Below are 24787 nucleotides of genomic sequence, written 5' to 3'. Positions count from 1 at the left end.
AGAGCTCCCCTCCAGCCGGTCATCCCCCCACCTGTACTGGTGCATGCAATTATTCCTCCCTAGATGCAAGACTCTACACTTGCTTCTGTTAAACCCTCATCTGGTTTCTTACTGCCCAGCTCTCCAGCCTGTCCAGGTCTGGCTGAATGGCAGCACAGCCTTCAGGCGTGTCAGCCAATCCTCCCAACTTCGTATCATCAGCAAACTTGCTGAGGGTGGCCAATATTCCCTCATCAAGGTCATTGATGTTTCCCCAGTGTGTAACATAATAAGACAAAAAGTATCAAGTTCAAAACTCTCACATCACTGAGCATGATTTCAAAGCCCACAAAGTCTGTCTTTAAAAAATATTAACTTTCCTAGAAGTTTAACGTTGGAGGGGTGTTCACAGCATTTGCTGTGAAAACGGAGCCTTGTCTAACTGCTGCTGAAGTTAGTGAAAGGGATTAATGGCATTTATTTGGAGTTCTTTTAACAAAATATTGCATGTTAATTTGGAGCTGCCTTTGCCTGTAGAAATGTTTTTAATGGAATGGAAAATTAGCCTCACTGCGAGGGCACTGCAGCTCTGGGTGTATTTCTTTGTGTACTTTGTACGTAAGTCTTTTCTATTGTCTCATTTTAGTACAGTAATGTGAATAATGGCTGCTTGAAAGCATTCTGGACTTTTCAAATTGTAATGTATTTGCATAATAATGTTTTATTTTCCAAGTTATTCAGGGTTTTCTGTTCTGATTCATATTTTCTGTGTACATTAGACTTATTTATCAGATAGGTTATAAGCAGAGGTTTTACTTTCAAACATTGAAATAATGAGGCATTAATGAGAAGAACAAATGCATGCTTGGAGATGATTTTTATGTAAGTTTTCATATGCACCCTGCAACCACAAGTGGTTTATCTGTTACTATATAAAGCAAAATAAGGGGATCAGTAAGGTGATACTCTGTTTTCTCTGAATTGTCGTTAAATAACTTAGTACCTTTCCTCCTTTCCCTTTGGTGACTTCTGCTTTTCACCTCATAACTTCATTACAGTTTGCCTAAAATGTACCTGACTATTTATTTTTTCTCTCACTAATATGTACAGGGAGATAACTTGTGTACTTTTAAGAATTTTACTGTCCAGACTCCCTTCAGAAGACCAAATTGCATGTCTTCATTTTTCTGTGAAGCATCTTATGAAATATTGTCCAAAATTAGGTGAAAACTCACAGTAATAATCTGGAATATATTATTTCCAGGGAATTTTAATAACTCTTGCTAGTTTCTCCACATGAAAATTCTCATTTATTTGTAGTATCCAGTGATTTTTCTTTCTTCTACACTCTTCCAAATGAAAGAAAAATGTTATCTAAATTTGGTGTAACAGATCTTCTATTTAGATGGTCTTTGAACTGGCTAGATTAGAGCTCTACTTTCTGAGTGATTTGGTTTGATTTCTTTTTCAGATATTACTCTTCGTTGTGGTATGACCCTCCTCTGCATTATTAGTAAAATCCTTCTCTTTTGGTAGTCACTAAGGAGTGAAGAGAATAAGCAGCCATCTCCATTCTCTCTGCTGTAATTACTGTTTTGCAGATGGGTGAAATTCCATCTTTGTTTTGGAAAGATTTAATATAAAATAATGAATAGACATTAGCAAATGTAGAATTGTATAGTAGTGGTTGTGGGATGAAGCTGTTGCAGAGGTGTGTGCAGGAAGGCCTATCTTGCTGTTTTGTGGGGAAGGGCAGCTGGATTCAATGACTTTCCGAATTTCATTCCTGACTGTAGACATGTATGTACATGTGTTGCTCTGAAAGACTGTATTTACAAAAGCTTATAAAAGGCCAACTCACAAAAGTGAAGAGCAAATGGACAGAGATATGTATGTAGGTTACCCTGCAAGTAATGCTTCCTATTTATTTCCATGGAAACTACTATATATACAAAGAGAACAGTAGCACTATTTGATAGAGCACATTCTTAGCTACAAAACAATATTTTTCAGCATAGTCACCAGCATTAGATGTGCATTTTCACCAGTGGTGACCCAGAGCCTGCATGTTGCGCTTGTAAACATCTGTACCAGCAGAGGTGACCCACTGTTGCCTCTGCTGAAATGCACTGCCCACTGCCTCACTGTGCTCACATCCACTGTTTGGTTTCTGTCAACATTCAGCAATCATTGATGAATGTCAGTGGGTGCAATGTTTTTCACATGGAGGAATTCAGTGACACACCTTTGCTTTATGTGTACTTCCATGTCAGATGCCATTTTGTCAGACTGCCCCTATGCTGCTCTTTAAGAAGAAATGACAATAAAAGTCTTTTTCCTGTCCCAAGATACTGAGTGACTCATTTATCCAGATGGGTGCAATATGAATTGTGTCTGAGAACTGGGATGCTAAGAGTTTGGTGTTGCTTGTAATGTGGTTAAAAAGCTGATCATATAAAACAGCAGCAGAAGTTTCTTTTAAATTCAGAGTTCCTTACGTCACTTAGTAGAGATGATTCAATCTAGGAAGATGTTGTGTAGGGGAAAATTCTGAATTTCTTACTGCTGTAGATAGTTGTGCCATGAGGAGCTGATGTTTCTGTACAGTGTAGGAACCGTTACTAAATCAAATCCATTTTAAAGACTTAATCACTGAGAGAACACCTTCATCTTTGTGAATCTTTACTTTTGTGTTACCTTAAATAAGTGCAATTAATTAGGTGAGCTTCAGGAGGCTTCTTCCTTCCCTCCTTCCTCTTGTTACTTGAAGTATTCTTACTCTGAGTTGGTATGTTGTCATTTCTGGCACTGCTTTCAGCTAATTCTGTGCTGGTTTTGATTTTATTATGTTGAGCTCTCTTACTTGGTAGCAAATGTGTATTTGAAAAAGAAACTGTTTTTCCTCTCCCTTCTGAAGGATGCTGTTAGCACTGCATGTATGACAGGAGGAGCCAGGGCCAGTCTCTATGTTCCTCTACCAGCACAGCCTTTGTCTTGTCTTTCACAGACAGCAGCCCTGAAGCATGCTCAGGTGGAGGTTCTATTAGGTATATCACCTACAGGAATGGCTGCATAGCAGATAAGACTTGTCCTTCCCTGTTAGCTTTTTATAATCTCCAAAGCAGTAGTCACTGGTTCCTCATCTCACATTCTGGAAACCCTGGTCTGTGTGATCTGCTCTGAATGTATTTACTTCCTGGCTTTCCCAAGCTCCCAGTTCATAGTTTACCGAGAACCAACCTAGCAGTGATACTGAACATGTAGAGATTCACTTTGTAGCACCTTCCTTCAACTTATCTGTTTGCATAATTTACAATGCAATGAATTTACAACTGTCTCTTAGTGTCTTAATAGATTTTTCACTAACTTGGAAGAAAATGTTTATGTTCTGAAAAAAGATCATTACTGCTAAACTGCTGCTAGAAGTACCACATTGTGTGTTAACTGTTAAGATCTCATTCCTGATGTATGTGTCTGTTACCAAAAGTAGCCTTTTCACTTAGAACTCCCAACATAACTAGTCTTGTCCCTAAGTCAGGCTTCCTGGCCTTAATTTGCCCCGGTGACCCAAACTAAATAATTTATGGTCCTAGCTCTTTGCGCTTCCTGCATTCTGCTCCATTCTAATTGTCTGCTACATTTTCCTTCTTCTCTCTACTTTACAGGGATCCAATTAGTCTGAATACATTTATTTATTTATTTATTTATTTATTTTGGGTGGTCTCTCCTTGTCTTTCTCCCATTCTCTCTCATGCTGCCACAAAACCCAGATATCCTTGCCTCACATTTGCTTGTATTGAGAATAACAGCCTGCCTTCTGCCTCTCCTTTAATGGTTCTCCTAGAAATTCACTAAGAGGTGTTTAAATTGTGATTGAAACTAGGAGAGAGAGATAAGTGTTTTGGATGCCCTTGATGTTCAAGCCTGCAGTGCAGACAAGCAGCAATAACTGAGTGGGTCACACAGGGTGTGATTTCGTATATGCTTGTTTGTTTTGGCGTGCCTTCCTTCAGGCGGTCTCTCTTATCTCTTTGTGGACTCTCTTCTTGCTGCTATTAGCCTTTGTTACCCATTCCCACTCTCACTGCTGTCTGCTGCATGTGCTTTTTCCCGTTTGCTTTAGAACAGATTTCAAAAGGGCTGTATTGTCTGTACAGGATGAACCTAAGTCCTTGAGCTGTCTTTGGGCAGTCCTCTCGCATGGGCCAGTGATTTGCCTCACACAAAAGCAGAATGAAGATTGTAGCATCTAGTCTGCAGGCTGTAAATTAACTTCATAGACCAGGTCGTACTGAGCTTTGAAGTTGCTGCTTTTTTTATTTGTGAGCTTCCTCCATCTAGCCCTCAAGAATATAAATCTTTCGGAAGAATTATCATAGTTTAAAAGCCTTAGACAAATAGCAGCTGGTATTGGTTCATGGTCTCCAATTGTTTCCAGACATCCCTGGTTTTGATAAGACTACAAGACAATCTCAGAAATTCCCTGCCTACAGCTTTTGCTAATGCCATTAAATGTAACATCATGATTACCGATGCTTTTGGAGCTGATTAGCTAGCATCCTGAATGACTGATAAACACTTTAATTTAATTATTTCTTCAGAACATCCTTGTGTTGTACCTTACTCCCCTTCTTAGATTATTTTAAAATACAACTCACTTGAAATGAGTAATGAGGATTCTGAAGAAAGCCTCAGAAACACAACGCCTGTGTTCAGTGGGAACAGGATGCTCCAGTCCAGCAGCACCAAGAACAAGCCTTGCTCTATTCTTTTGAGGTGTTGACTCTGTACTCATGGAGATTTCATTCAAGAGGGAAAGACTTTGCTTGAACTTGTAGGTTTTGGCTTTGTGAAAAGCTGGCAACCGTGTTCTCATTCTAATTAGACATTGACGTGGAGGAAGAGCTGGTCACAAAGGCTCTTTCTGGTGTCATCCCATGTGTAAGATGCAGGCATGCAGTAAAATACTGAATGAAGAGTATCTGAGAGAAGAAAAGAGTGCAAAATAAAGGACAATGTTAAAAAAAAAATCCAAGAAAAAATGATTTTTCTTTATGGGACACAAAGGATGCATATTTTGAATGCGTAGCATGAGATTGGAGGAGGTGTTTTCATTATATATGAGGGCTACACTGAAATTAATGCCTCCTATTTTATTCTGTGGTCCATGACATCAGAGGCAGATGTTGGTGGAATGGTAGTAGAGACTGAACCTTCCCACCAATATTCCATTATATTTTGATGCTGTGCAGTGAAAAGGGAGAGTCTGACAAAATAATGTCTGACATGGGAACTGTGGATGAAGAAAAGGTATGTCACTGAATTCCTCCACGTAGAAAACATTGTACTCGCTGACATTTGTCAGGGATTGCCAAACGCTGAAGGAGATTGAGCACAATGAGGTGGTGGGTGGTGTGTTTCAGCAGTGGTGATGTGGAAGACAAGCCACATTTGGAATGGCCTTGCAGATTTTCATGAGCATGACATGCAGGCTTTTGGTCATCATTGGTGAAAATGCTCATCTAATGGAGATGACTGCTGAAAAATACTGTTTTGTATGTGTTCTATCAAATAGTGTTATTGTGCTCTTTGTATCTATTGTAGTTTCCATGGAAATAAACAGGAAGTGTGATTTTCAGAGTGATCTACATATATATTTCAGTCCATTTTCTCTGGACTATTCTGAGTTTGTTACTTCCTTCCCTTTCCTTTCTTTACCCTCAGTGCCTAATGCTTCCACAACTATATGCTATTTTATATATATGTGTGTGTATATATATGTTAAAAATATATATATACATATATAGAGATATTTATATATATCAGCTGATGCCACAGTCTGTGAGTGAATCCAACCCTATGATTCTGTGATTCTGTAATGTGTCGGAAAGCCAGAATAGGTAATGTCTCTATCAGTTGTTGTGATTTTGTGGTACTTGGCAACATTATAAGAAAATTGAACTGATATTCCTTCTAGAGGAAGCTATCAGTCATACAGTTCACCTGATATTTTTATGGTGTTTATCAGCTTGTTTTCTAAGTTGCAAAACTGCTTGTTCCAATACTGATTAATTTAAATTTAAGGTGATATTTTTCTTTACACTCAGAAGCAGTCAAGGCATGTCAGCAAAATGTATGAAGGCAATATATATGTAAGAGAAAAATGTGATAAACTTTTTCCACAACCCTAAACCGCCTGTTTAACAACAAGCTTACAGTGATCTGAACTGACATTTGAAGAAAAGCATTGTCAGGAGATTTTAACAACCTTCAATTGATGTACATGAAGTTATTGTACATTAACCTAATGTAGACATCTTGTCTGTCTTCTCATGTGTGAATGTGTCTATTATATTAAACACAGCTGCCTTCTTATTTGTACCATTTACTCATATTAATGTATCTTAAACGCCGTGGGGGAGATTTAAGCTGCAACTACCAATGTGTAAACAGAAAAAATTAAAAGCAAATTCTGGCTTCAGTGTAGTATTTAAGTATCTGTGTTTGTGTAGATGAGTGTGCATGTATGCAAAATGCTTCTGTCATGTGAGTCTTGATTCTGGATTTTACTCATCTAGTATATATTTGAGTCTTTTCACTTTCCTAATTTTATATTAAAATTAGATTTAGTTATCTGATGCATCTGCATCTATCTACGTTAAATATGTTTTAAAATTTTATCAGGGTATGTATACATTCTTACATGTGGTCCAGTAATTTGTACAGAGTATATAAAACTTATTTTTGGATTATCACTGAGCGCAGGCATGTCTTAAACTATTAGTCAAACAAGGAACTATGCATGCTTCCATTGCCAGTTTTGTCTCCTGTGTACAGATAGAGAGGCTGTAGGAAGCATGAGCAGAACCTATCAGTGCCACTACTTCACTTAGTGTAGTGAATTTGTGTAGCTATGTAGTCTCACTTTCAGCCAGGCAGCTATACAATCTAAACTCATAAAATGAAGGAAACAAAACTAATCTCCAAGAAGAAAAAAGGAGAGGAAAAAAAAAAAAAAAAAAAAAAAAAAAGGCTTCATGAACCACAAGGTTATGTTTTTATGTAACTGCTTTTGTGGCTATCAAACTACCCGAAGTTCATGGTATGTTCATCTTGTCAGTATGCATTTGAGACCACCAGCTTTGTTTTATTTCAAGTCATCTTTTGGGTTGATGTAACACAATATGACTGAATGTGTTTTGGCAGGGAATAACTAATCTAATCCATATAGCACCAGATGAAAGTAATTTACTGTGGGTTTGTGGAAGAGCTCAGATTTTCAGTCCAGCCCACAAAGACATTTTTTCCCCTTTTAATTGTCCCTTTTTATATCTAAACAGATCCAGCAATGGGAACAGAACCTGGAAAAATTTAACATGGACCTTTTCCGAATGCGATGTTACCTGGCCAGTTTGCAAGGTGGGGAGCTTCCGAACCCAAAGAGCCTTTTGGCTGCTGCCAGTCGTCCTTCAAAATTGGCACTGGGAAGGCTCGGCATTTTCTCAGTGTCATCTTTCCATGCACTGGTAAGTACAGATGTACTTTTCATGGGTGTGTCACACAAAAGCCGTCATTATTACTGTATTTACACGTGGAACTGTGCTAGGATAAGTAATGGTTGAACCTCCATGCATTGTTCATTGCTGCATTGGGCCTTGTTTCCTTGTTTCTGCCTCTTCCGTGGCTGCAACAAATGTTCTTTCAAAGAGAAAGACTTTGAACCCGTGACAATATATAACCATGATTTTTTTTTTGGTCTCTGAGGACTTTGGAATTGGCCACTTTTGACACATATCTAAAGAAGTAAAACTAGACATAAATATAAACAAGCAATAGTGTTGAAATTCAGTCACTGCAATTTTGACCCTTTGAGTTTGAAGTTTTAAGTGTATATGACATAAACCCCTGGTTGTTACTTTTAACAAGTGATTCTGGTACCTTTAGGTTGAGCTAATCTTTTGTGGAGATCCCAGAAGATCCCCCAGTTTTTTCATTTTTTTAGAAAATGTAGCCTCCTGAAGGGAAAATATTTTTAGAGTTGACAGAAACCTGAGGCAATCCAAATTTGCAAGTCACTTCTAGAAATGATGGCTTATGTTTCCAAAGAAGAATGAGGAAGCTCCTCTGCTGTTGTAAGCTGTTGTCACCTTCTTGGCTTCAAGTAAACTATGACAATAGCAGGCACATTTCTTTTTAACCTTACTGGTCTGTGAAGCTGATCTGTACAGCAAGAAATAGAGCGTGTTTTCTGCGTAAGAAGCCAGACTGAATAGTAGCCTTGAAAGACCCAACAGAGAATCTGTTTCTCTCAGCCACTGTTTTTATCTGTGTATTTTATTTCGTTGCTTGTCAAGAACATGAGAGTATAGCACTTTTATCTCCTATGTTTGCCAACTTTGTCTTTCTTCCTCTAGCGATTTTATATCTGGATAATAGATTATCATTCTTTTTCAGACTCTTTTCATTAACTACTTCCATTGTACAGAACAACATTTTCCAATTCCTTCCTATGATCTTCCAATTTTGCCTTATGAAAAAAATTATGCTGTCACACCATTTGAATACCAAAAGAAGCACCATGGCATATTGCACTGCGATAAGCTAAAGAAACTTTCATTTGTTGTCTCAGGTTGTAGTAACTATCAGTATTTTGCTCTTATGAAAGTGCTGTAAAGAAGTCCTGTCTGTGTTTAAATAGATCTGCTCCAGGGATGAAGCTGCTCTCAGGAAGCGTACCCTGTCTCTGTCTCAAAGAGTCAGAAACAAGAAGGGTTTGTTTTCTTCACTGAAAGGACTGGACACACTAGCAAGAAAAGGAAAAGAAAAGCGACCTTCCATAACACAGGTAAATCTTATTTGCTGAGGATTTAGGATACTGGCAGCAGAGAAGGGCTTGTTTCTGCTGGGGCTTATCCTGCCTAATGCTGTTGGTGCATGGGGAAGGAGACATCTGTCCATCAGACTTGCCTTTACAATTTCAGTAGATATTATAGATTTGTAGTGAGAGCATCACTTGTGAAGAGGCATTGATATATGTCTGATTTTGGATTTCTTTGTGTTAAATAAGGTTGATGAATGAGAGATTTTGACCCTGTGGATTAGGATATCTGCAGTACAAGGCAATCTCTTTTGAATTTGTAAGAAAACTCATCTTATGGGCATCTTGCAAATTGTTCCGAAGTAGGATTTCTTTGGAGAAAGCCTACATGCAAATCCTTAATTCAGTGTTGTGCTGACATGTATCTGGGACTCTGAAGTACTATTGCAATTTAATACAGAACAACACTGGTGAATCTTCACGGAAAAAAATGGAGCAACTGATCCAAAGAAAGTGGCCTTTGGCATTGCCTCTCACAGGAGGTATACAAAGCAAACCCATCCATATTTGTATTGTTGTAGTCCCAGAGCTGATGAAACAGATAATTTAGCACTGCAAAATAACACATCAGGATTTTCTGGTCTGGTTATTTATATTTTTAATAGGTAAACATTTATCTGCGTGTTGCATTGGGATGAAGCTTCTTTGAATGACTGTTAGGCATTTTTTGCATATCAGTTGAGATGTGTTACATGGTGACACTTAATAAGAATAAAAGCTCAGATCTGTCTTTTGAAAGAGGGAACTGGTTGAGAGATTTTCTCTAGGTGGTCCTTTTCATATATTTTTCAGTGTTCTCTGTGACGGGTGAGGCTGGTCTGTGAGTTCTACATCTCTATTTCTTTATTAATAACAGGCCTGAGGGAAGGGTTGCTGTGCCTATTAGCTTCATTTCCAGCTGAGCTGATACCTCTCACTGCCTTAACTGCTTGATACATCCTCCTGTATGCTTTATAGTCTGGGAAGGGGATTCTGCTGAGCTCAGGGACAGGGAATCTCATTTCCACAACAAGGCAGAGAGGCTCCTGCTGCCCTCCCAACTCTTTCCTGAGCACAGGCAGAGGTGTCCCCAGTGCGTCCTCACCCTTTTTGCTCCAAAACTTGCAACCAGCTGGCCCTAAAAAGTGTTCATTTTCATCCAAGAACTCAGATTCTTGTATTTATTTGATTTTTTTTTTTTATTAAACAACCTACAATAAAATTAAGGAAATGTAAATCTTGAGTGTTGCATATTTAATAACACTGCACTATGACTCATACCCATAAAAGTGAAGAATTTTTAAAAGCATGAATTAAAAACTGACCCTTGAACCTGGAAAGTGTCTGAAAAGGGAGCCATGTCATTGCTCAGACTAGTGTATACGCACGTAATTGTAAATCAGAATGGGCCTGGGGCTGCCTTTCTTGTCAACTTTTCAACCCTCTGGGAAACTGGGTTAAGCAGGAAAGTCAGGGTTGGTTCTCTCTTAATTGTGCTCCGACATCTGTTCCAAAAAATAGGTTAAAAATTTCTTGCACTCATGGATTTAATTAAAGTTCATTTGACTAGAGCTAGTATGGTTTCATCTGTAGTACTGTAGCCTCAAAATTAGATGATATGTTCTTGAACATTGTTGCAGCAGAGAAGTTTTAAATTTTTTCTTATTTTTATGTTGTTAATAATAATTCAAAATATAGGGTGCTGAGTTTCTATTCCAGGAGGCTTTCGTAAACATTAGTGAAGTGACTCAGTCTTTTAGAAACCAGTTAATAAAACTGAACTGTAGCAGATGGGGGACGTCTAGGCTCACATTATCCTCAGTTTCTTAAATGCTTATCTGCTTTTCTTCAGTCTAAACGATAAACTATTTTGAGAAATCATAAACAATAAAATGCTTTGACTACATCTGCGGATAAGACAAGAAAGAGGAAGTTCAAAAGTAGTGCCTGTTTTACACATTGTCAGAAGCTGTATTTCATGTGAAATTTCAGAAAAGAGTTTGTTATTGTCTTGGATTATCCGAAAGGTTTTTCCAAGAACAGAAGAAAAAAAAGAAAGGTCAGATGTGAGTCAGATGACATCGTACTGATTTGCTGATTTCAGAGGGAGACTAAAAGAGCAATTTATATTTGCACTTCAGGACAGTAATGTTAGTACCTGCAAATCTCAAGCTCTTATGTGAACTGTACAGATCTATCCTTACGTTTATGCAACTCTTATCATCAAAATATCTGATTGTATCCTTAGCTATTCATTTTTTATTTAACTGCATGAATAGTCCTAGCATCTTTGTGAGATACTATTAACTATTACTTCCTAGCCTCTCTGTAGAAACTAACTACTTTCTATGCATATGGGAAATGTAGGTTGCAGTTTCTGCTTTCATCAGTTCCGAAGTAGGGCAATAGTCAGCTGTTTCCATTTCTTGCTAGTGCTGGTGGGAACCATGTATGCTGTTCTAGCTAAAATTATATTGCTATCAACGGTGCCAGGCTCACTGTTCAGGTAGATGAGCTAAAAAATTGTAGGGGATGAAATTTTCCAAAACTGAAACATTAATTTGAAATTTTTCCTTTAAATCATGATGAGATTTATTGCTAATTGTACCTAATGATGTAGCAAATACTGAAACTGTAACTTGGAGAAGAGTGCATGATTGGATAGTCATTGACTTTAAAGTTACTGCTAAATAGTGGGTAGAAAAAACCAAGTATGTGGATGCTTTTATACATGTTTCAATGTAAGTGTATACATACTCTGAAGGAGAAAACGGACTTAAATTTTCCTTATGGAGGGAGAATTCCTATTTCTTCAATACTACCTCCCATCAAAATAAAACAATCAAAAGTGCAAAACAATCCCTGGTTTGGGAATTAGATATATTCATCTCGTTTTTGTTTCTTCAGTTATTCAAAGAATTTGCCTAACACACATAAGCAATTAATTTTTAATTTGTTTAGCCTATTTATTTATCTGTATTATTAATAGATTTTTGACTCTGCTGGAGGACATGGATTTGCCGGTGTCCAGAATTCAGCCAACTCTGCTGAGGTAAGAGAAGCCTGTCTCTGTTCTGCACCATCTTATTTTTAAATTCTCAAATATATTTCCTGAATATATAAGCATGTTATGAGGCTGGTTCTGAAACCCCACCAAAGTTTGTAAAAGTCAGTTTTAGATGGCAGAATTAAAATTCTGCTCACTTTCAATTTCTCAATATGCATGGTAGCCTTTAACAAGTAATGATAATAATAAAACAAACAAACAAACAAACAAAAAAAACCTAGAAAATTCTATACAGCACTTGTCCTTACTGGTATACACTGTCTGTAAGGTCTAAGAAACAGATTTTGAACTGAGTTTGTTTGAAAGTTTTGCCTTTGTACTGTGGCCAATTCTAAGCTTTATTTTTCCCCTTTGTCTAATTCAACAGAACCTGTATGATTTGAGTGTTAAGGCAAATGAAATTTAACTTAAGTCCTGTGGGCAGAGAAGTGAGTTAATGTACATGGGTCAGGACATTGGTCGCAATCCCTTTTGGTTCCTGCAGCCTCTCTGGGGATAGCATTACAATCCACTGGCTGGAAGCAGAGCAGTAGACTCTCAAGTCCATAACCATGGACATGTAGGAGCACTTTGTGTTGTCTAACTACCGTGGAGCTTATACAGACAGATTTTTCTTCCCTCCATAGGCTTAAACAGATAAGCACCAAGTAAAGAATTAGATATTAGGCATAGAGTTTTTGGACTTTGTTTTGTGTATAGAATTGCAATATGTGCCAGATGAAAAAAGGGATTGGTCTTCCCGTCTACTTTCTATCCCTATTCTTCTTTTGTTCCTGAAACAGTTATATTTTTTTTAATATAGTTTAAGACTAAGGAGAAGACTTTGAAGAAAAGAAATAAAGCATGTTATATTGCTATTTCTTTTCATCTGTGTAAGTGTACCAGATCATAGACAAAAAGTCAAAATCTGCTTTTTAGAATAAAATCCTGATTTTGAAAATGTTTAACTATAGTGAACAGTTATAATGGATTTCATGGCAAAGATTTGGACAAAGTTCAAAATCTTTCATACATTTTCCTATTGTTGGATTTTTGGGGTATTATTACGTGCTATGTGGTTTCTTTTCCCATCAAAGGTATTCATGTGATGGCTAGGTAATTAAGAAATGTGTAATTATGAATAAGGTATGTCACTGAGAGGTATCTCCAACTGACAGCAACTAATCCTGTACTGTTGCTTTTTGCCTCTTGAACACTTTTTGTGTGTCTTTTGAAGCAATGTACTGAAACAACTGAATTCCCTTTGTTCCTTGACCTCTTGCCTGTTATTTTCTGGAGTGAGAAAATATTTATGCTAAGTCACCCCTCTCTTTTCCAAATAAATTATGTGAGATTTCTGGGGGAGATGATCTCTTGTAGAGAAAGCTCACAAATTCCTCCAAAACGTACCACTGATTGTGGTGTCAAGTTGCCTCAGTTTCACACCTCAGAAATAGCAAAAAAAAGTCAAGTCCTCTTAAATCTTGGGGAGATTTGGTCTCTCCTAAAACTGGTATGAGGCAAACAAAATCTCTTGGGTGCAACTCCTGAAGATTCTTTCCAAAGAAATGTTGTGTTGGTCTCTCATTTTTGCCTCTGGCCCCATTGAGACTTGAGAGATCAACAGCATCACCTCATGCAGCCAAGTCTGCTGTGGATTTTGTGTCCCCTGGCATCTCTTGCTCCTCTTGAACCCCTCTGAGGAGAGACAGACTGGTCTTGGAGGTGGCACAAGGCAGGAAGAATGACATTCAATTCCCATGGTGCTGAATCAGGAAAGGCTCAAGGTCTGTCTCTGCTCTATCTGGGCAAAAGCAACTAGCATACAGTCAACCTTACTGCAGGTTTTGGACAGGCCAATTACAAAGTCAAATGGGGCTGTTTCAGGGCTCAAAAAATACTCCAACTTAGGTGTTGAAGTGGAGCTCTGGATCTCAACTTTATTTCTAGAAAAACATTACCATCTGAACTGTACTTCAAAAACTTTTTTTAATGGGAATTAAATAAAGTGTGGGCATTTTTAAGATCCTGACATTTTCATGAATCACACGACAACTCAGAAATGATTCATCATAGCTCTGAAAACCGTTACTTTGGCTTTAGCCCATTTTCATAGGCTAATTTCAATAAAAAACAAAACAGGATAAAAACTTTTATTAAATACTACCCAAGGAATGCAGTAAATTGCAAACAGCAAACTCTGCCTGGAAGGCTATATTTTCCCTGAAAGAGATGATAAAAATGGAGACAAGCAGTGGAGGAAATTATGAAGTAATCTATTGGTCCTGCAGCAAACCTATGTCCACAGTGTGTGACAGTCTGCAAGTCCTGGCATATATTTCTGGAAAATTGGATGGGTTGTTTTAAATTTATGTGGCAATGAATGAATGAACTATTGTAGTATTAGTCACATTAGTGGGCATAACAGGAAAAAAATTTCTTCATGTCAGATTTTCTGAGATGGAAAATGTGGATGAAGCAACAGTATATTGACTGCAGTTAAGGAACATATTTTTGTTTAATAATAGAGACAAGTTTATCTTGTGGTATGTATTTGAGCACTAGTGTACATGGAAAGAAAGGGGAAACATCTTACATTGGAGGAAGAACTTTTTCTTGCCATAAATGTTACCAGAAGAAGGTGGCCTTACTTAAATCTATTTCTCATCACCTTCATCCTCTCTTGTTTTGATTTTTTTTTTCTTTTAATCTGTTGCAAAAATGAGATTCATTTTTGTTGAACAGATACAAAGAGCTATTATTGCAGGACAATAAACCATTTTGGTAATTACAAATCTCTGAATTGGTGGGAGCATCTAACTAAGTTATTGTAGCTCAAAGAAAGCTGCTGCAGAATTCAGTCTGACCATTTCCATCTCTTGCAGCATACTTGCCTTGCCCTTTCTCCTTCCTGCTATATATGCTGTGGAAGACCATCATTTGCTCCCAGGCACCCGATTGACTGGTTTCTCAGAGGACCACAGATCCACTGGAATTATCTTTTTCAATACAGCAGTTTTACAAGCAGTCTGGAGCTGCAGCCACTTGAAGTGAAACCCCACCGCTGTAGATTTCATTGTTCCATTAATTGCAGTGGCATAACAGAACTGCTGTGATGTATAATAGTTCTATTTTAGTAGGATTTCCATGGACCTATACTGGTCAATATTTCATTTTCAACAAGTTATAAAGGACAGTTGAGCAATCAGTATAAGATTCTTGAATGCTCTTGATTCATTAAAATAATTCTGCCAAAACCAGCACTACTGTAGCATAAAAATTGTTATTGTGGTTCATCTGCAGCCTAAATTTCTGCACTGTTTAATAATTACATGAATAGGACTGTTTATTACATCTTTTTTACAGTCACAGTTGTTATTTAGAAAAACAAAACAATATGGTCTCTTTGTTGCTGTTGATATATTGTTGTCAATAACTTTGATGCCTGAAGCAAGGGAAGCAGTCCCTGTGCAGTGATTTTACTGCATCTTTTAATTGCAGTAGACCACTGGGCTTGTGTCCCTGCAGAGTCAGGAGGAAAAATTGCATAATCAAGAAGCTTTTTATAGGTGGCAAAAACACCCCAACGCAAACCAACAGGGACTGAAAACAAACTAATGAAGAAAAAGCAGTCAGAATTTAGGCACTGTAAGATAGCTCAGAATATCTTAAGATTTACGTTGGATCACATTTATGCTGCTTTCCTGGGTTACTGTCACTTTCCTTTGGCTGTAAGGAGGAATTCAGGGAGCACCTCTTTGTAAAAGAAATGCCTTGATGAGGGCAGTGAAGCGATGTGCTGAATAGGCAGACCCAAATAGAGAAGTGAAATTTCAGGTTTAGAAGTGCTCTCAGTGTTTCTCTTTTCCTTGTGAGGTTTCCTTTCAAATGTCTAGCCTGAAGTGCAGTGCAGAACATTGTCAAAATGAAGGGTGAGAAAATGACAGGGATTTTAGTTAGGGTGGATGTTGTATTGGATCAAGCTGAGTGGGTTTGGAGTGGTTGTGAATATGAACGAGATTGATAAACAAGCAAATACTCTGCTAGCTATGAATTAATGTGATTTCAAGCAGTAGATAGGGTAGTACTTGATTTCTGCTTTAGTTCTTTAATATGTTATGGCAAGCCTTGCTCCATAGTGCTCTCTGCTGGAAGTTTAGTATATTGTCATCTTTTTTTTTCCTGTCAAAATTACAGAAATTATGTTTTGTTCAGATCTGTTAATTAAGTAAATTAAATCTGTTAATTAAGTAAAATTGTTGTAGTCAGCTCCTTTTAAGAAATGTTTCCTACAATGTCAGGTATTTACATATTTTCAGTTATAGTTAAATCAACAAATAATAAGAGAAAAAAGCATAAAAGCCCATAATGGGAATTCAGTGGCAGTACATTCCATTATCAAGAAAATCAAGTTATAGACATTAAATGAGAATCGGTAACAGAACTTTGCCCCTTATTTGCCATGGGAGTATACACAGTACAATGTCTAAAGATATGGTGGTGTATATGCACTGGAAGCTGCCAATGTAAATGTACATTTTTTAGTATTATTTTTGCAACATTCACATATGATTTTTGCCCTGGCTTCCAGCAGCAAGTTGATGAATTTTCAAATGTCTACTGCTCAGTACCGGACAGCATCCAGAAGGAGAATGCTTGGGAAACACAAACGTATGTTCACTTCTGTGACGGTCAAGGAGTAGCTTTAACTCTGAAACCAGAACACAGGGTGGAAGATGTTCTGTCTCTGGCATGCAAGGTATTCATTTGTTATATGCTTCAGAAGGAACATAATGTATTTGAGGACACCCCTGTCTCTGTATCAACATTTTGAGTGGTTGCAGTGTTTCTTTCAGTAGCAGCATTTATGTGTTGTAGCCAAAGTAGCAAGGCTGTGGAAAACTTTTCTAGAAGCATTGATCAAGACAGAGAACACTGAGTCCTTAATAAGTGATGACAATTTGCCAGGTAATCAGGCTCCGAGAGATCTCCCCATGTGTCCACTTCAAGTTGTCGTTGCAGCAAGCTGAGCTGTTCTGCACAGATTAGTCACAGAGAAGTAATGAGGACTAGTTGACTTAACAGATGAGGATAAGACATTTCAGACTGCTATGACAAATGCTTATCGGATATGTATGTTTCTTAAAGGGCTTTTAACTAGATATTTTTGCTTTTAACTAGATATTAATCCTACCTGAGAATTTCCAAGAGTGCATTCTGTTCTGACAGTTAGTGCCATAAATCTGAGAGATTGCAGTATGTCTTGGGACAGAAAATTGAATCACAACTTACCTAGCTCCTCTGTCTTTATTTGTGCCAGTAGTTGAGTTTAGCTCTGATTTCATTATTCAAATCAAATTATGCAAACAAGGTCTTTGAAAGAGATAACATTTTATACTCAAATCATGTTTTCCTGTTTTCTAACAAGTGGTAAATATATTTTATTTAATTCACAAGTAAGGAGTTAAAATGGGGGAAAAAAAAAAAAGTTTTCCAGCTGCAGTTTTTGGCATTCATTAGTGTGAAATCTCAGGTAAGCTCATTCAGCTGGCTGGAAGTTGGGGCTTTTAATGAAGTAAAGGCTCCACTTTAGTGACTCTTACCGTGTGATAATTTTGTAAACTGAATATAGAAAGAAAGAAATTATGAAATCATACAAGTTTCTGAAAATCTGGGATGGACTACATATTTTAAATTAAAATGAGCACGCTCTTTTAGACAAGACACAGTATTGTCTACAGTGCATTACTGGGGAGATATTATCTCCTCATTGCTTTTGCTGGTGTGTACTGAATCCTGGAGAAACAGTTTATGGCCTAATTTACTTCTCAGAAATACATTGTATAGCTCAGGCTGAAGGAATTTTAAGAGATGGTATTTCACCAGCAGATGGCACAGTATAGCTGAAATATTTGGACATTTTTAAGATAACGTGTAAGAAATACATCTGAATGATGAAAATAAAATTTGTAAACATAAAATTAAATTGAAAATGAAATTCCTTACCTCTCTTAATCCATCATTCCAAGATATTTGGAAAAAGCTGGCTTTTAATTTTTCAATGTCTGTATCAGATGAAAATTTAGTTCTAAATTATTTGATTTTTTTCTAAAACTTCTTTCCCTTTTATTTTTTTCTTCCTCTTCCATGTGCAAAGCTTTTCATAAGCATTCTCTAAAGCTGACTACTTTCTGCTCTTCTATCCTGGGTCTTATATTTTCATTCTGCTGGGGTGATTGTAAGGAATCTTTCTTCCAAACAGAACATTTTTGAACGCTATATGTATAAAGATACAATTCAAAGCACTTTTTTTTCATCATTCATGTGTTATGGGTTTTATAATTTTCTCGTATCTGTTTTCCATCTGAGGTTTTGAGTAGCACATATAGAAAAAAGAATGTGCATTTAAATACAGTTATTTAGGATATATGACACTTGTAACTCGTAAACTGCTATACATAATAAAATGGTCAAGTAATTACTAGTTATTCAGTAGATTTTGTTTCCATAAGCTGCAGAGATATGTAAATGACGTTAATAATCTTAAGGGATGCTGTTGTCATTCCTTCTGTTTTAGTCATTCCTCTCATGTTTGCTTTATTAATATGTTAAAAAGAAATGTTTTATGCAGTGTTCTCAGTAGCATCCTGGTTTCAGAGAAACTCCTATCAGTGGCTTTGCATTTTCAGGCTAATATTCTCTGGGAATATTCCTATCTCCCTTTGGCTTCCTGTTGATACAAGGTTTTGGCTTTGACCTCACATGGTGAAAAAAAATGGGTGAAACTCTCTGATCATAGGTGAAACCCAGCAATAAAAGTAGAATCAAATAAAGGCAAACCCTTAGGGAATTTGCTTCCCACCTGATCCCCTTTTCTAACAGCCCATATTTCATACACATTTCCAATATGAGAAGAAAAAGTTGCTAAGTAGAACTGAGTCATTACAAGTAGTTACAAAAAAAGGTGGTTCTGAGTGTAAGTTCAAAAGTACAGAGAGCAGTTATGATTACCTCTGGAAACATATAGCAATGTTCAGTTAATCTAATAGCCAAGATATAGTACTTATGAAAGGAGTTGGGTGAATTTTAGGGGAAAATGGAAGTCGTACTTCAACATTAGCTTGGAAGCAAGGCAGCTAAGTTTTGTTTATACCACAGAAATAGTTAGAAAATGACTTGTTTAAAATTACTTTTGCACGACTTCTAAAGGATTGTGCATATGCTTGTGTGTGCGTTGCTGCTTTGACCTCTGTATTCTGGAAACAAATAATAAATTTCAAACCCCATTCTCTTTTCCTTAGATGAAACAACTGGAGCCAAGGAACTATGGGCTACAGCTCAGAAGACTGGTTGATGAAAATACTGAATACTGTGCTCCTGAACCATACGAATACATAGTAGACCAGGAAAGTGTGATTCTTCTTAGATACAGCTCAGTGATGTCTGTAGCTACAGTTGAATTATCACCTATGAATGTGTGATTTAGATCTAAAATAAGGCTTTAAAGCTGCTCATGCATTGAGCTCTGCCATCCTTGTTCACATAGTTCATGCCTGTACAGACATTCAGATGGGTAGGCACTACAAACACTCTCTTCAAGAACTGTTTGAAAATTTTAGTGGGGATTTTGGTACAGACATAGTGTCAGTCTCAACTCCAGACTGTCTATATCTAGTTTACTCTGCATTTAGTCCCACTGATTCCAGTGATGCTTGCAGTGTAACACAGTTCCCTGTGTAAACATACCAAAGTTTGGCTCTTTATTGATGCAAATGGTATTGCGTTTCTTTCCTATGATGTACCTTCATGTTTTAATATTTACAATTTCATAATTTTATCACCTCTATTTCTGCTTTTTCCAACAGGTGTATGATGAAATAGAAATTTGCCCATTAAATGTTTATCACATTCATCTTACAAAGACTGAAAATATAACTGATTTTGGTAAGTTTAACCAAAACAGCTCTCAGGAATTTTTCTTTTTATTATCCTCATTATCTACTTTCTCTCTTCAGGAGCTTTCTGCCATTTTTAGAGCCATCTTTGCCAAAATCTGTCTGCAAAAGACTCCTGACTTTATAATGAGCACTCAGATTGGTTGTTTTACACTGGCAAATGCATTTCTTATTTCTCTGTTTGGGAAAGACCCATTGTCTATTCTTCTGTATACAATAAATTATTCAAGCTTGGAATTTTCAGAAGAAAAATGTCCTTTGCCAAGGTTAATACTATCAACCAGACCATGGTCAAGGTCTGCCTTCTTTTTTTTTTTTTTTTTTTGTGTTGACACAGGTTGGAACAGTATCAACAAATTCTGACAGTCTTTTGTCTGCAGGAGGTATTTATGCCTAAAAATGAATATATACTTAGCACAGGTATCTTATTAAAGTGGCTCTGTGCTATTTTTCATCTACATGTTTATGGGTATGAATGTTTGGTTTTTTTCCTGGGCTCACTTGGATCTGTATGGATTTAAGTTTGCTCCATTTATAGGTTGGGTTTTCAGTTTCTGGAATTGTTTAAAACAACTCTCTGTCTCACAGACACATTATGGAACTCATACTGTAATGATAAGCTGTGTTATTGAACCATTCTGTGGGGCTTATATACGTATTTTTTTCAAACTGTATTTCTCTTTTTGCTGCACAGCGTGACATTTCCTCGAAGTTGAGAAGACCTGTTAATTTTATCTGTCCTAAAAATGGCTGAAAAACAAAAAGATAACTTTTCTATGATCTGTAGATGCTTTCTCATGAGAATTATTAACTAGCTGATTATGTTAATTCCACTAAATACACAAAATAAAAACGTTGTTCCAGAGAAATTTGATTTTATTTGATTTCAACCCTGTATTACTTCAGGTTTTGCTGTCACAGCTCAAGTTGATGAAAATCAGCATCTCACACACATATTTGTAAGTGATGTTCTCCCTGATGGGCTTGCATACAAGGAAGGTATGTACCATATTGACATTTAACATTGCACTCCATTGTCATATCAGCCTCAAAACATGAAGGAGATTTAGTACTGTTATCTGTGAAATGGCTCTTGGCTTTTACTATTCATACTTTTCTTTCCTGATGAGCATGGAATATATATGCTAGTAGGAAGGATAATGTACACAGAATAACTGAATTATCCTGCCAGTATAATTAGAATAATTCTCCCGTGGAAACAAATTTTGCATTTGTTGATCTGACCAAGTGTTTTTGCATGAAGGAGCAGGCTGAAAGAAGAGATTTTCTCACACTGGGAAACCTCATGGGCTTAGTCAGTCTCCAAGACTCAAAACTTTCGGTGTTGCTAGCAGTAAAAAGTAGCTTCTGTCATGGTAATATTTTTCTGTATACATTTCTCCAAGCTCCTTCTCTACTGTGGTGCTCAGAAACTGCGTTTCTCTTTGGCAGGATCATGTTAGTTCTGGTTCTCTGAAAAACAGAAAGGAGAAAACTGAAAACATAGAAAGTCTTAATAGCTACCTGAGAATAATGACCACTTAGTTGCTGCAAATCTTGAAAGACAGCGGTTGCTACTGTTTAAATTTATGCAAAAGCTTATAAAAACTTAATCTACTGTTATTTTGCATGAATGATTTGATCTATGTGACTAGTTTCTTGTTCTTCCAGACTGGAATAATGTTATACGTATTATTGTGCTGTATGCTGATGCCATCTTTTGTAATGAATTCAGGATATGTGAGTCATGAGAGGTGCCTTTGTTCTGATCTTTTCAGAAGTTGCACTCATCTTCCATTCTAAATCCTCTAGCATCTCTAGGAATAAGCAACTTGTATCAAAGTAGGCATGAGATTAAGTTGTATTTTTATGACACACATAAAACTTCCATCAGTTCTAACAGACTTATGGAAAATAAAAATAAAAGGTGAAACATTGTAAGGTTTGGTTTGTGACTTTTCTGTTTTGTATTCCATCCTTCTTTTTTCTCCTTTTCCTCTCCTTTCACATGCTCCCAGGTCTACGAGTAGGCAATGAAATCCTGAGCATAAATGGAGAGCCTGTGTCTGATCTTGACCTTAGGCAGATGGAGCTGTTGTTTTCAGAGAGAAGCGTAACGCTCACTTTGAGAATGAATCACTGTGGGAGTCAGCAACCCTTGTGTGCATCCTGGTCATCAGATGGTGACATTTCCAGGGATCCAAAAAGTTTGTTGCCACCTCCAAACCAGTCACAGCTTCTGGAAGAGTTTCTAGATAACTTCAGAAAGAATACAGCAAATGGTAAGAAGTTGACAGCAATGTTTTAAAACTTCATGTCGTGTTTCTGCTTGTGCCTCAGTAAGAAACCCAAATGCAAACAACTGAATTTCCATTTATGCTCCATATATTGTCTGTTATTTCATTATTTTCTATAAAGTAGAAATAGAATGAGATATGATCGTGTCTTCTGGAAAGCTACATTGTTTCAATCTGTTTGGCCATACCATCCAGCATTACAGGGCACAAGTCTCTGTAATGTTGGGTATCTCCAGTACATCAATTTCCCAGGCATGAGTGATTGAAGTGATGTGATGATTTTCAGAGGCAGATGTATTGCTGTGTTTAACATGCTTTACAAATTCTGAAATACTGTATACATTAAGGGTACCCTGAATGCCATACTCATTAACACCTCAGAAATTAGTTGTTCAACTCTAACCTAACCCTAACATATTATCCCTAGAGTGTTCCAGTTGATTGTAGCCAATTGCTGTGTAGAGTAGAGCCTTTGAAAACAGTTTTCACAGATTCTGTTTTGCTACCATACCTGGGTGTATTTCTTATTAATACGATAGTGCTGTACTAAACATTGAATGAAGTTCAGTTGTATCCTAATGGTGCTGTGTCAGGGGCAGAATATAATGGGTTTACATATGAGGAATACAGTGAAGGTGCCAGAAGACTCTGATAAAAAGATGCCAAAAGACTCAGCCCCTTGATGATTCTATGACCTTGCCAACCTCAAGGAAGGTGCTAGTGCTCAATGCTGCGTTGTCTTTCCAGATGGAAATAGGTGCTACATGGAGGGGCATGGTTACCCTTCCCCTTCCTGGGACAGAGGGTCCTACACAGGAGCCGTCTGCTAGAGAACTGGCTCAGATCTGATTTATTTTTTTATTTATTTATTTTTGTGAACACATTCCTGGATTTGTGCACAGTCATTTGGTTGTCTCTGGCATAGGGTTGTCTGCAGGGAAGAGCACCCAGAAGTACTCTGAGGAGTTGTGTGACAGGCTGTAGGTAAAACTGGTCACCTCCAGGGGCCTTCATAGCTATGTCTCTGAGCCAGAATGGCTCTAGGGATTGACAACACTCAAAACTCCATCAGTTTCCAACTGATTAAGCAAGCCTCAACAACAAACAGACAAAGACCCACAGCCCTGGGATTGCTGTAAGCAGTTAACTGGAGAGAAACCTTTGCATCCTTTCTATTAATACTCACTGTTGCAGATTGCAGTCCTCCGTGTCACCAGGCTGGGGCAGACAGATGTGCACAAGGAGCATGCTGTTTGGGAAACCCTTCTGGGGGATTTTCCATGTCTCTGGTGGGACATGCTTCTTGTGCTGTTAAAATATATATAAAAAGTCTGTCTGAAACAGAAAGTATTCAGGGATTTGCTCTCCATCTTTTTTATGTCTTGACTAGTTTTCAAACAAATTTCTACAAGCAAATTCAACTACAGTTTCTCGAATGAAAAAGGTGCAGTTTTCTCACTGTGCCTCTGGGGGATGCTAGTAAAATTCTACAGGAAAGTTAGCCAGAGTGCACTGTTGTGTAAGGGATAGAAAGGAGAGGTACAAAAAGGGATCTCTGCTTTTTGTATATAATTATGATGGCAAGTGTTTTGTGATTGGATTTTTTTTTCATAATTAAAAATGGAAGAGGAGAAAAAGAATCACATAGGAGAAGTTGTCAGAATGATTTTAATTATAAAGCAATTTTATTAGGTCATCTTTTGAAATTAAAAGTAATCTGAATACAAGATTTGCAAGTAGCATCTCTCTCAGGGGCCTTAGTTCAATTTAAAATGCCATTAAATTGACTGGTGGCATAAAAGTTAGTGTAATAAAACAAAAATTATAATAGAACTAATTAATTACGTAATTACACCATGGCTATCATTCAGTTTGTTGGCTTGATATCATAAGCCAGCATTACCTGGAGTATTTGGTATAATAAATGTATGTGTCCATCTACTAGATTCATCATTCCTCAGGGATAAATTTTCAACCTGTGCAAATAGCCCATTATAATAAGAAATTACTGGAGTATATATTATACACTAAGCACCAGTGTATAAAATGACACAGTATACTTGCTTTTCTGTTTAAAAGCAGCAAAGGGAGGTTTATTTTATTCTGAAAGTGAACAAATAGTTCAAACTTAAGCTTTGTGAGAAGGACTTTTATGTTTATTGAATTGCCAAGTATCAGAGCTTAGTGTCTGATCATCTGATGAAGTTCAAATGAAAACAGAAGAAAATGGCATTGCTTTGAATTAAGATACTCTTAAAGGGTTTAACTGTTCTATGTTCCTTTTCCTTATTCAGGAATTGAGTAAGATTTTAGATAAGAAGGTGGATTCTTAGTAATCTGAGCAGGAATTCGGAGGCCAAGTTCTCATTTTTTATTTTTATTTTAATTTAATATTGTTCTATTTCCTTTGATAGCATTGAGTTAATCACTCTTAAGAACGCAGTTTTGGAAATAATTTCTGATATTTGTTAGTTCATTTTGAGCCTGCTATCTAAGACAGTGCCTTTGAAAGTCCATCAGTACCAGTGGTGGGGCTCCTTTTTCAAAAATCAAGCACATGTTGTCCCAGGGTACATACCTAGAAGTAAAAGCCTTAATGTTTCTGGACTGTCACCTTCCTGCTTTTAAATATCAACTATTTCTATTTATTTTC

The 24787-nt window shown here is 37.1% G+C and overlaps 1 protein-coding gene across 4 annotated transcripts in view; it reads left to right on the top strand.

Moving 5' to 3' along the window:
* Positions 1 to 24787, top strand: part of TIAM2 (TIAM Rac1 associated GEF 2) — a 169082-nt gene that overhangs the window by 99908 nt on the left and 44387 nt on the right. For 2 of the 4 annotated variants that reach the window (XM_042825794.1, XM_042825784.1), the window contains exons 8-15: positions 7320 to 7505; positions 8678 to 8824; positions 11826 to 11888; positions 16474 to 16641; positions 19184 to 19288; positions 19748 to 19826; positions 20744 to 20836; positions 21856 to 22119. In XM_042825794.1, the coding sequence (XP_042681728.1) occupies positions 7320 to 7505; positions 8678 to 8824; positions 11826 to 11888; positions 16474 to 16641; positions 19184 to 19288; positions 19748 to 19826; positions 20744 to 20836; positions 21856 to 22119 (1105 nt within the window). The remainder of the gene's footprint in view (positions 1 to 7319; positions 7506 to 8677; positions 8825 to 11825; positions 11889 to 16473; positions 16642 to 19183; positions 19289 to 19747; positions 19827 to 20743; positions 20837 to 21855; positions 22120 to 24787) is intronic. The other 2 variants (XM_042825801.1, XM_042825807.1) reach the window with 2 other exon arrangements.

The sequence above is a fragment of the Centrocercus urophasianus genome, unplaced genomic scaffold, assembly GCF_019232065.1.
Source record: "Centrocercus urophasianus isolate 14NV4802_14NV808 unplaced genomic scaffold, USGS_Curo_1.0 seq_10, whole genome shotgun sequence".
Lineage (NCBI taxonomy): Eukaryota > Metazoa > Chordata > Aves > Galliformes > Phasianidae > Centrocercus > Centrocercus urophasianus.
The sequence above is the reverse complement of the archived record's forward strand: the minus strand, read 5'-3'. Positions and strand labels throughout refer to the sequence as shown.